This window comes from Neovison vison, chromosome 1 (assembly GCF_020171115.1).
Source record: "Neovison vison isolate M4711 chromosome 1, ASM_NN_V1, whole genome shotgun sequence".
NCBI lineage: Eukaryota > Metazoa > Chordata > Mammalia > Carnivora > Mustelidae > Neogale > Neogale vison.
Window position 1 is genome coordinate 128740188 of NC_058091.1, and position 12676 is coordinate 128752863.

The 12676-nt window shown below is 39.8% G+C and overlaps 1 protein-coding gene across 5 annotated transcripts in view; it reads left to right on the forward strand.

Moving 5' to 3' along the window:
- Positions 1-12676, forward strand: part of FARS2 (phenylalanyl-tRNA synthetase 2, mitochondrial) — a 526339-nt gene that overhangs the window by 133628 nt on the left and 380035 nt on the right. For 3 of the 5 annotated variants that reach the window (XM_044258328.1, XM_044258352.1, XM_044258359.1), the window contains one exon: positions 9788-10422. In XM_044258328.1, coding sequence (XP_044114263.1) covers positions 9788-10422 — 635 coding nt within the window. Of the gene's footprint in view, positions 1-8625; positions 8685-9787; positions 10423-12676 lie in introns of all 5 variants that reach the window. The other 2 variants (XM_044258345.1, XM_044258336.1) reach the window with 1 other exon arrangement.

Below are 12676 nucleotides of genomic sequence, written 5' to 3' on the forward strand. Positions count from 1 at the left end.
GCACCAATAGCATGCTCAGTAGTAACAGAGAGAGCTGCCTTTTCAGGGACTTTTTTTTTTTTTAATTCATACTACTTGATAGGAGCATAAGCACACTCTTTGCCTAGACCTTTTATGAATTAAAGTTAATAGAAGTTGGCCATTTCCCCACCATTATTTTAGTGGAGTAAAATGTACAAACTGTGTTGACTGAGCCACAATTCATATTTCTTGGTAGAAACTGTTTAAGTATTGTATCTGGAGGTTAATGAGATGTGCCTCATCTTTTTCAGATGGTTATGACTGTGTGTGGGTCATGTTTGCTTACCATGGCCCTTTCTGGTAAGCTAATTGTGCTCTGGAGAAATTACTAGTTCAGCAGGCTTAATGTACTGCTTAGTTTCTTTCACATACAAGACCAAGGGAGATTGAAAGGAAAGACTGTTTAAACTGTTACAGAATTCATTCTTTCTAACAACAAACATTTACTTGCTATTTTGCTAGTTCTAGTCACTTGAGCTGGATTTATGGTGGTAAAGAAAGACCTGTTGAACAATCAAAAGAATCCAAACATAGTCTGTGACCATATTATAAGATATCTTAGGTACCTTTTTATTTTTACTTATTAATTTAACTTAATTTAATTTTTAAAATAAAATTACATAATACTCAAGATTATGTGATATAATGATTTGATACACACACATATATGAAATGATTTCAACAAACTAATTCACAATAGTCTCCTCACAGAGTTACCATTTTTGTGTGTCTAATGAGAAGTATCTGTAATCTGCTGTCTTCGTGAATTTCCAGTATTCAGTACGATATTGTAAACTGTAGTTGTCATGCCGTACGTTAGATCTCTAGACTTATTTATCTTACAACTGCAATTTTGTACCTTTTGACTGACATCTTTCCATTTCCCCCTCCTCTGCATTCCTGGAAACCACCTTTCTTACTCTTTCTGCTCCTGTATACTTGGTTCTTTTAGATTCCACATTATAGGTGAGATTTTAACTGGGCAAAAGACTAGAATGAACATCTACCTGGGAATTAGGCTGCTGGGTTGTCACCTCCGACTAACTGATTGGCTGCACATTCTTGGGAATATAGCTAACCTGTGACTTGGCTTCTTTATCTACAAAATACGACTGTTGGGCTTAATGATTTCTGTGGTCCTTTGTAGTTTTCAAAATGTTTGAATTTTTCTGAAGATTGAAATCTCTGTTTATAAGCTAAAATCCATATACTATTTTAGAAGCTTAGTTTGTATACTAAAATGCAATCTTGGAAATCTGAGTTGATTGTTTTGGATATGGAATTCTCATTTTTCTTATATGAGGGTCTAGAGCTGCCCTGTCCAATTTGGTATCTACTAGTTGTATGTGGCCAATTTAAATAAGAATTAAGTTAAATAAAATGAAAAATGAAATCCTTCCATTGCACTGGCCAGACTTCCAATACTCAGTAAGGGTATGTGGCTGGTGTCTACTATATTTGACAGTGTGGATACAGGATGTACCTTTCATTGAAGAAAGTTCTGTTGGATGACATGTACCATTGTTTTTTGGTCCAAATAAGCTCTGTTTTAGTAAATAAAGATAACACTTGTATCAAAAAGGGCTGGAAAAAGTGATCCAGTATCTGTTTAAGGTGTATTGGTTGGTATCCGCTAGGACTTCTTTTCCCTCTCATTTAGTGTGATGTCAGTTTTTCTTGAAATATTCTTGGTCCTAGTTGGAACATAGAACTGAGTACATTGATTTTGACTCTTGAAGAAAATGAACTTCAGTCTCACTTCCCTAAGGATTTCATGGTATTAAAAGTGTTAAAATGTCACTATATAATTTTGCTTATAAGTAATTGTTTTTAGAGATTTTCAGTTTGGGATGATAAAAATGGTCCAGGGATGGACCGTGGTGATGTTGCGCAATAGTGCATATGTACCAGTGCCACTGAACTCAGCACTTAAAAATGATGAACTTTATGTTATGTATATTTTAACTGCACAAAACCTGATTTGCTCTAATTAGAAGGAAAATGAGCGTCTGGGTAGTATCAAAATAAAGTTGTGAGTCTATTGTATTTCTACTTCAGGAGGAAGAGTAGAGGGTTGAATTCTGTCACATCTGTCCCAGACTGGGTTTGCCCAGAAAGCAAATTCTGAGATGAAGATTAACATGCAGGATACTTTTTATGTGATGTTGCTCTTGGCATCAACACTGGGGGCGGGAGGGGGACTGGGAAAAAGCAGGATTAGGCAGAGGGAGATCTCGAGCCTTAGCACGGTCCCAGTGAAGATCTCAGCCACCTGCATGGGAGCATGTCCGCCAGCGTTGTCCTGAAACGTACCCTGCATCCTAACCGATGCAGGCTGCTCATGGAAGGATGTGAGTGATTTTGGGCAAGGTTCTTTCTTTAGATGAGGCTATCTTTAAAGTATGTATGTATGTAAGTATGTATTTATTTAAGTAATCTCTCTACTCCACGTGGGGCTGGAACTCATGACCCCAAGATCACGAGTCCCATGCTCTTTCCACTGAGCTGGCCAGGTGCCTCTCGGTGAGGCTATCTTTAAAAACGGCTGAAACCTGAGGAGCATGTGGGTGGATGAATCTTCCATTCTTGAGGGCAGATTTGGATGGTTCAACACACTTACTCATGTAAGCCAGAAGTCTGTTTTCTGATAATCCGCATTTCTGAACTATGTAAATAGAGGACCAGCAAGTAAGAGGAAAAGGGCTCTTGTGGTGTTAGGTCATTCCTACAACCACCAGTAACCAAGAACAGAAAGAGCAGGCTCCATTCAGACTTTTCATTTCTTTTTCTGATTTGGGTTAATTATTTGTCATTGTTTATTTTTTTCTTACAAAGTTGATATAATAGCTATAAGTAAATGTCCTTTAGCATGACACAGTAATCTTTTATGTCCTCTGATCTTTAATTAGTTAAAGTAGCTTTAAATACTGTATGTTTTCATAACCCGGGATGACCAAAGAAGGAAGGAAAATATGATGGAGTGAATTAGCCCATACTACAGTGGGAGAAACCGCACCTTCGTCTTCAGAGGTACCATCATCAACAAACAAGAGCACTGAGCACTTTTTACAGGGCTCTGAGGCACTCACTCTAAAGCCAGCAGAGTGATTTTGCCTCCTTCTGACTTTTATGGGGAAATGTATCAAAAGAAACTCAGCACAGCCTTACCTGAATAGCCTTTTAAAAAGAGTCTTGGCCTATTGCAGACATCTCAAAATGTCCTTGTAAGTAATAAAGAAAAAAAGTTCATTGCATTTTTTAGTAGTGTTGACTATCTCTAGCATGTTATTTTTAAGTCATGATAGAGTGAGAGGTACATAGAGTTCTTTATATATTTAATGCATGACATTTTTATATTCATATTGTAGAACTAAAACTTTGTACCACTGACTAAAGAAACTCTTATTTATACCTTTGTTTTTGTGCCCTTTTTGCCTCCATCTTATTTCTCTTTTTCAATGGCTTAGAGTAGAGTGGAAAAATTATGGGATTTTAAAGTTATAGACAAGGATTCGAGGCCTCTCAATTTCAGAGGAACTGAATTATGTCATTTGTGAACCAGTATTTCTTTCTCTGTGAATTGTGACTAATAATTGTGTGTACTCCAGGAAGTGTTATTGGAATTGGTAATAAGATGCACGTGAAATTATTTTTATAAAATGTAAGGCACTTGTTATGTATTTTTTCCAAAAGTTAATATTGATTTCTTGATAAGGAGCTGTACTATTTCTCATATATGCGATTCTGACTTTAACATGATTGGCTGATCTAAAGGTAGGCCTACATTCAGTTAAGAAGGCCTCGGGGGCCCAAGAGATTGAAGTGAAGTAGGTTAAAATTGAGTGTGCCAGGGAGATAGATTTTCTGGTATTAAGTAATATTCAGATCAATATATTTATCTCTACCAGACCCTTGGTTGGTGACTTTCTTGGATTCATACAGAATATATATTAATTTTTACTTATTTATTTATTTTTTAAAATAGATAACCTTTGAGTCTATCTAGAAATTTCTTCTCGTGACTGCTCTCTGCTATTAGGTTGTTCCTGGATAACAGGTCACCAGTTAATATACTTCTTTTTGGCTGACTCCTGACTTTCCGGTAACCATGTCAATGCTCATCCTTGTTCCTCTAGTGTTTCCCTACACATTCTGAACTTACACTTTCTCCAAATCAGTTTCTTTTTTCCTTTTCAAATTTCTCATTTGTATTTATGGTTGGAGAGGGAAACATTTTCAAATTTCTCAAAATTCTCTGAATTTTTATTTTTACAAATAACTCTTAAATGAATTCCTCTGATTTTATGCATAGTGTCCTCCCCTGACCCTACTATCTAATATTCATAACTTGCATCCTGTACTATAGCATTCCTCTTTGAAAAAAAATCACATTTACTTGGTGAATGTTGAGATCATACACAATATTTTTCTTTTACATTTAAAGCGTTCCTTGGGAGATCAGGACCATCTATTACAAGTTCCCTCAGCTTCCCTTCCTTTAATTTCAGAAGTTTTAAATATTTTTGTTTATTCTGTCTTTGGTATCCTCCTTCATTTTTACATCTTCACTCATTTAATAACCCATTGTAATCTGATTTCTGTCCTCACTCATCCATTGAAATTGCTCTGTTGATGGTCATCTTGTCAAATAGTTCTTTACTTTGCCCCCCACCTAATCTCTTTGTTATGTTTTATCCTGTTAGCCAATTTTTTCCCTATCCTTTCCTGTTTTCCCTTTTTCAGTTCTTCCCTCCTCTTTTATCCAGTATTCTATGAAGCGCTAGACTCTGGGTATATGAAGATTAACATAAGAGAGAGAGAGAAGGGAGTGTATGTTCTACTTTTAAGAACCACATAGTCTATGGGCGCTTGGATGGCTCACTTGGTTAAGTGTCTGCCTTTGGCTCAGGTTGTGATCCCAGGATCCTGGGATCAAGTCCCACATCAGGGCCCTGGCTTGGTGTTGAGCCTGCTTCTTCCTCTCCCTCTGCTGCTCTCCCTTGTGAGAGCACTCCCTTGCTCTCCCTTGTACACTCTCTTTCTCTCTGTCAAATAAATAAAATCTTACAAAAAAAAAAATGAACCACATAGTCTAACAACAAGGCAGACAAATATTTACCACAGGCTAAGGTTTGCACACACAGTGGCATTTAGTTTCAGAAAAGACCTTGGTTTTCATCTAGAAACTCTGTGCCCCTGCCTTTATAATATTGTACTCTTTGGTTCTCTTCTGGTTTACTCTTTATATACCCTTTGCTTAAATGGGATAACTTCTAAGATTTTGGTCTTTTGTCCATTTTTAATTTTGCTCTTACCTGCCCATGGATTTCACATACCTTTATAATGTTAACTCTTTATTATTATTATTTTTTTAAAGATTTTATTTATAGATTTGACAGACAGAGATCACAGGTAGGCAGAGAGGCAGGCAGAGTGAGAGAGGGGGAAGCAGGCTCTCTACACAGCAGGGAGCCCGATGCGGGGCTCGATCCCAGGACTCTGAGATCATGACCTGAGCCAAAGGTAGAGGCTTAACCCACTGAGCCACCCAGGCACCCCTAATGTTAACTCTTTATACACATAATTTTCAGGGTCTACATTTCTACCATTAATCTCTCACTTCATTTTCAAACCCATACTTCAGACCGATTCCTAGAAATTATAATATGACTGTCTTCAGTCATATTTAACTTTAACCTGTCCAAAGCTGTTTCCCTCTTCAACCAGAAATACACATATGAAAATCATTTGAACAAACAAACAAAATCCATCCTGTGTTTCCTGTCTCAGTGAATAACTTTACTGTTTTCTCTGTTACGTGGTCTCTAGAATTCTCTGTGTCATTTTTAACTCTTGATTAAACTCATCTTTTACATTTTGGGCATTGAGTTAAGTATATTATGAACAGGATCTAGTTTAATTCTTTTACCATGAGATATTGTTTTCTACATCCTTATCCATGAGAAACTCGAGAGTCAGAAAGGGCAAGCCATGTGTCCAAGAGTAATACACGCCTGAGTGGCTGACTTAGGGTCACACCCACATGGGTGTCTCTGCAAAGTGTGATCTTTTGCCCTTGGTATTGTACTGACTCCTCTCACAGCTGGTCTCACAGTCTTCTGTAACAATATTAGCATGTTTAATATCCACATTTATACTTTTGTTACTTTTAGTGGCTCTATAATCTGCATGTATTTGTGACTAGGAAGATACTCTTAGTAGTGTGAAGAACTGTGTACTTAGTAGTGTGAAGACAGTGAATTAAGCTAAAGCAGGGCTCAGCAAGCTTGTTCTGTACGATAAGATAGTAAGTGTTTTAGGTCTTTGTGAGCTATCCAGTTTCTGTGGCAACTGTTTAGCTCTGCCTTCATGGTAGAGAAGCTACCACAGACAATATTTAAATGAATAGGCATTGCTGCCTTTCAACAAAACTTTATATACAAAAGCAGGACATGCGCAAGTTTGGCTTACCGTTCTTGGTTACAAAGTATTTCATTTCCACCATCCAAACTAATGGGTTTTATTTATTAATTTATTCATTCATGCATTTAAAATGCATTTATGTATAATCTAAATTGCTTAGGTAAGAGAGAAGAGAGGTAATTAAAGAGGTGTAATTTGAATTGAACAGTTGGGAACTATTGATTGAGAAGTACTTGAGTTGGTCAGAGTTGTGAACTTTGTTCATGGGGAGGTGTAAGAGTGTGTGCGAGTTGCATGATCTCTTTGAGTCTTAGTTTCTTTGTAATGTGTAGGAATAACGCATACCTCACAACGTTGTTGTTGAAAGTGTGAGATGGAAGCCCACCGTATAGAGGGATAGCTGCCATCGGTCGTGTCACTGTCCCTGGTCTCTTGTGTTTTCCATATGAACTGTTTGTTTCTTTTTCTTTTTTTTTTTAAGTAAATATTTTGTTTATTTATTTGAGAGAGAGAGAGAGCTTGAGTGGGGGGCAGGGAGGCAGAGGGAGATGCAGGCTCCCTGCTGAGCAGACCTCAATCCCAGGACCCCAGGATCAAGATCTGAGCTGAAGGCAGACACTTGACCAACTGAGCCACCCAGGTGCCCGAAACTGTTTCTTATAGAGAAATTTAAGAGACAGTAAGAATGGAATCTCCTTCTCAGATGGAAGTGGGAAAGCTATCATAATCTTATTCTTGCTTTGTTATAAAGGACAATAGAAAAAAGAATCCCAAATAATTGTTTTGGGTGGGGAGAAGTCATGGTGGGGAATATATCCTGGGCTGAGCAGATAAAAGGTCTGTAAAGGAAAACAAGAAAATTAAACTCTCCTCAGGAAGCTGAGGGTAGGGTGAGGAGAACAAAGCACGGGCACGAGGATGGGCCATGTATGTGGGAACAAGACCTAGAAGTGGGTTTGGAAGTGTGAAGGGCTGGGAACCGAGAAGGAAAAGGTAGTCAGCAACCCATGAGCAACTACACCAATGGCACCGTCCCCAGAATTCTGGACTTTGCATATAGCCTTTGGAGGAAGAGATGCTTTCTTGTGCCTTCCCAAGGGTGCTGGGCTGGGTAGCTAAAAACCTCATAGTGTGACTTCGTGTGAAGATGTGGAAGGTGGCAAGAGCATATTTAAAATTCCTGTCTATTGCGTTGACAAGCCACTGAACGCTGTAGATGGGAAGACAGATTTTCGTTGAAGTTCAACCAAAAACACTTTTTGAAACAACTGACAAAATAGTACCATAGATGAATAAATCCAGGGAGTTCCTGGGTATCTTCTCTCATGATGGTAGTCTCCTGCAAAGGTGCTATGCTGAAGCTTCTAATAAGTAGTCACACACATGCACGATAATGTAACTTGTAGCTAAATATTTTCAGTTACACTTTGGAATGGGGGCACTGTGCTGCCTGGGTACATACTCAGTATGCTTTTGATGTCACTCGGAACAATGGGATTCCCTCCTAATGCAGCTTACTATCACAAAAGTAGGTGGTTTCTTAGTATGATTATAGGGCCCTCGAAGTAAAATAAGCACATGGTTGTATGCTTTAAAATAGCCCAATAGATAAAAAAAATTCCAAAATATTGAAGATGATTTATGTGATTTAAGTTCATAGTAAAATTTTTTTTTTTTTTGAATATAGGGATAAAACAGCTAAAGATTTTCCTTACTGAGTCCCCCAAGTCAGCTTAAAACTTGTTTCTGTGACCCTGGGGAATGAACCCGACATTCGTGGTCCAGAATCTTCCACTGTTGTTTTGTTTTAACTCTTCCGGTATTCTAGAGTTCATTCAGCTCCACCTGGCTCTTTGTCACCTGATCCGTGACATGACTAGCCCATATCAGATGATTGTTTAAGGGACTTTCCACTGTGACACTGATGCTCTTCTTTAATTAATTAATGTGGTGTCCTTCTTATATTAAATTGTAGGCATTTTTTAAAAAAGATTTTATTTATTTGAGAGAGAGCACAAGTGATGAGGGGGCGTGCACAGAGGGAGAGGGAGAAGCAGACCCCCTGCTAAGCAGGGAGCCCTATGTTGGGCTGATCCCCAGCTCTTGTCCCAGATTTATGACCTGAGCCAAAGGCAGACGCTTAACTGACTGGGCCACCCATGTGCCCCAAATTCTTGGCAGGTCTGTAAAACGGATCCGGTCTATGCTCTGTCTTCTGGCTGCTCTGTATCCCTTCCCAAGTAAGTGTAGCCCCGTTCCTGGTTTACTATGGGTGCATGGTAGAAACTTGTTCTTTTACAAAGCAAAAATAGAATGGTGGGATGTTGCATTGACATTTAGTTGGAATGACACAACCAGATGTGAGGATAGAAAAGATGTGCATTTTATAAAAATAACTTCAACTGTCCATTGGTATAGTCTATCACTTTGTTCATTTTTCGAAATTTATTTATTTTTAATTTTTTTATTTTAAGATTTTTATTTATTAGAGTGAGTGAGCACAATTGTGGGAGGGGCAGAGGGCGAGGGAGAAGCAGGCTCCCCACTGAGTAGGGAGCCCAGTGCAGGACTCGATCCCAGGACCCCAGGATCATGACCTGAGTGGAAGGCAGATGCTTTACCTATTGAGCCACCCAGATACTTGGATTTTTCATTTTTATTTTTTCGTTTTTATTTTTATAAATATTAAATAAAAATCACCAGCACCCAGAGTGGTGTATTTTATTTGAAACATCAGAAAAAGTAAATGTAGTAACAGTTTTATAACATTATGTAAGAACATTCTCTAATACAGTAGAATTATGTAGAAGTCATGTCTCTCAAAGGTAAACAGAACTTTGTAGTTAAGGAGGATGGCAAGCAGAAATGTGCAGGATGGATGTTTCAAATATCCCCTCTTCTAATGTATATACTCATGTGCTTCCATTAACTAATGAGACATTGCTAGGGTCAACCAAACCCTGTCCTTTAGACGATCCCCCTAAACTTTTTGATTCAAGAATATAGTCCAAATAAAAGAAAATTATCACATTTAAAGTTTTATTCAACCTGAGGGATTCAGGACATGACATGACGTGATAAAGGAGGTTTTCTTCAAACTCACGGAAGGACAGCTAGAGAATAGGGATCTAAAAGTGAGGTTCAAGGCTCTTTTGGTTTAGAGCAGTACCTATTAAGCCTCTGCCAGCAGATTTCCTTAATGGGATCTTCTGTCTGTGTGGAGGAGGCAGTGGGGGAAACAGATGTCAGTAGGACAATGGGAGGTTGGTAGGAGACACAAAGGACGAGTTTAGTTTCTACAGAGTGAAGTTTGACTTGTGCTTTGCGTGTGTGCTCTTTCCAGAATCTGTGAAAGAAGTTTCTACAATGGTTTGCTCAGCTCTCAGGAGAGCTGCCCAGGTGCATGCTTACCTGGTGAGGAAGTCCAGTAGTGTCTCCAAAGGCCATCATTGTCAGGCCTTGGGCTCGAGACCTGCTGCTTCGGAGTCTGCTGCCCGAGGAGCTCCAGGTGGCATGGTGGAGCTGCTGGGCAAATCTTATCCTCAGGATGACTATAGCAACCTCTCCCGGAAGGTCCTCTCCAAGGTCGGCAGGAATCTGCACCACCAGCAGCATCACCCGCTCTGGCTGATCAAGGAGAGGGTGAAGGAGCACTTCTACAAGCAGTATGTGGGCCGCTTCGGGACTCCGCTGTTCTCGGTCTACGATGACCTTTCTCCAGTGGTTACCACCTGGCAGAACTTTGACAGCCTGCTCATCCCAGCTGACCACCCCAGCAGGAAGAAGGGAGACAACTATTACCTGAACAGGACTCACATGCTGCGAGCACACACATCTGCACACCAGTGGGACCTGCTGCACGCTGGGCTGGATGCCTTCCTGGTGGTGGGCGATGTCTACCGCCGCGACCAGATCGACTCCCAGCACTACCCAGTGTTCCACCAGCTGGAGGGTGTCCGACTCTTCTCTAAGCATGAGGTGAGCCTTGAGACAGTTCTTACCATTGATAGCATGGACATTCTTGTTGAGGTCACTAAAGTTTATCTCAGTGAAACAGGTTGTCCTTGACCTTATTTTGCCTTTGTGAATTATGCATCCTTGATGGTTTCCTTTGTGCAGGCCAAGCCTCAATGTTTTTTGATCAGTTTGTTGTGTTAGTACCTGTAGGAATGAGGGCTTTGGTTTTCCCTCTTCTGAGCTTAGTCTTTCAATACTGACCTGCCTTTCTCTAGCTTTCTTCATATGAATGAATAGTCAGTGGCTCAAATTTCTCCTCAGTCCAGGATGGTTAAGATACAATGCTGAAACCTATGGTCAAGTTACTCCAATTCTTAGTCAGTAAAAATTAATTAGGTATTCATACTATTAGACATTAATGAATTTCTTGTACAGTAGAGGGGACTGACAGTTTATTGGCTCAGGTTAGAAACTGTGTTCTGTTCCCAAGCTCTTCACTTATCCTCCCCCTCCTTTACATTTGTAGGTGTTTTGTATTTTTTTCTTTGTGAGATACCTAAGTTGTTGCTATTGCTGAAATATATGTTTGGATGCTTAGAGGTTTTTGACCAGGAAATCTGATATTCTGGTTATTCTCAAAAGCACCCAACACCTTACGTGTGTGTTAGCTGATACCATAATATACTGATTTCCTAATTTCTTTTGGCAAATAATGAAAATCCCTACAAGCTTGAGTCTGTTTCCTAAAAACGTGCAATACTACTTGCCTTTCATACATACATTTTTATATCTCTGTTTTTATGTAAGAAATAAATGGAATAAAAGGAGGCCCAGGAAATATTTCACTTTACTCTTTCTGCACTTCTTCCCCACATATTCATCAAAGCAGGAGGAACAGTTCCCTCCCATGAACAGATGCTAAATGGATTGTGGGACATGGAAAGGAATAGTATATGATCCTTAGGCTAAGAAGGAACCATTGTTTTGTTGTAGTGAGTGAATCACGTTTTATGAGACAACTGTTTGCCTCAGGATGTGCTATTTTCCTGTGGGTCTGTGATACCCCAGCAGTAGGGGAGCTTCACACGGAAAGGCCCCCCATGCTGGATTGCAGAGATGCTTAAATGAGCGTTCTTACTATTTGAAATTGCTGACTGTATTCTAAGTTAGGATTAATACTATTAATCAGGGTATGGGTTTATTAGGAAATGAAAAAGAAACAAGGATAGTCAGGTCGCAGCCTGGGAAATGTGACCAAGTGATAGAATGCCGCCTACAATTAATGTGCTGGAGGGGATGTACGCTAGTGAGACTGGGTCCGGGTCACTGTAGCCGGCCAGTGCTCAGTCTAGCTTCCCTCATTAAAAAATGAGAAAAGAAAGTACTCACTGGTTTGTGAGCCTGAATGCCATGAAAGTGGCAGTGAGAGCTTTGACACGTACACTAGCATTTTAATGGAGGAAAAATCCAGGCTACCTTAGAAGGTGGAAAATAGGAAGAGGGGTAGGAAACTGGTTTTATCTTGTTTCATGTTTATTTGGGATCCAGTCCAACTTAGTCATTAGTGGACATGGCTAATCTAGACTGATAATGTTACTGTATATTCTGCCTTATCGTTAAAAAAATTAAACACACATGGGCGCCTGGGTGGCTCAGCGGTTTAAGCCTCTGCCTTTGGCTCAGGTCATGATCTCAGGGTCCTGGGATCAAGCCCCACATCGGGCTCTCTGCTCAGTGGGGAGCCTGCTTCCCCCTGTCTCTCTGCCTGCCTCTCTGCCTACTTGTGATCTCTCTCTATCAAATAAATAAATAAAAATCTTTAAAAAATTAAAAAAAAATTAAACATACACACACACACACACACATAACTAATAATACAGTTTGATGAGGAATTCCATGTTCATTGTTTCTCATTTGTTCCTCTTAATAAAACCCTCATGAGATCAATTGTTTCTACTTTAACCGTGAGGAATCTGAAGTCCCCAAAGGTTGTCCAAGGTTATCCTCCCAGTTCATTGCCCATTCTGCTGCCTTCTGTTGCTTTTTAGGGGACTGTTCTGTAAGTGGGACCTGCTTATGACCCAAATGGTTTGTTAGTTTTAAGAATGGTGTTGGGGCTTGGGATGCTTGGGTGGCTCAGTCGTTAAGCGTCTGCCTTTGGCTTAGGTAATGATCCCAGGGTCCTGGGATCGAGTCCCACACAGGCTCCCAACTTGGTGGGAAGTTTGCTTCCCCTTCTGCCTGCTGCTCCCCCTGTGTGTGCTCGCTCTCTCTC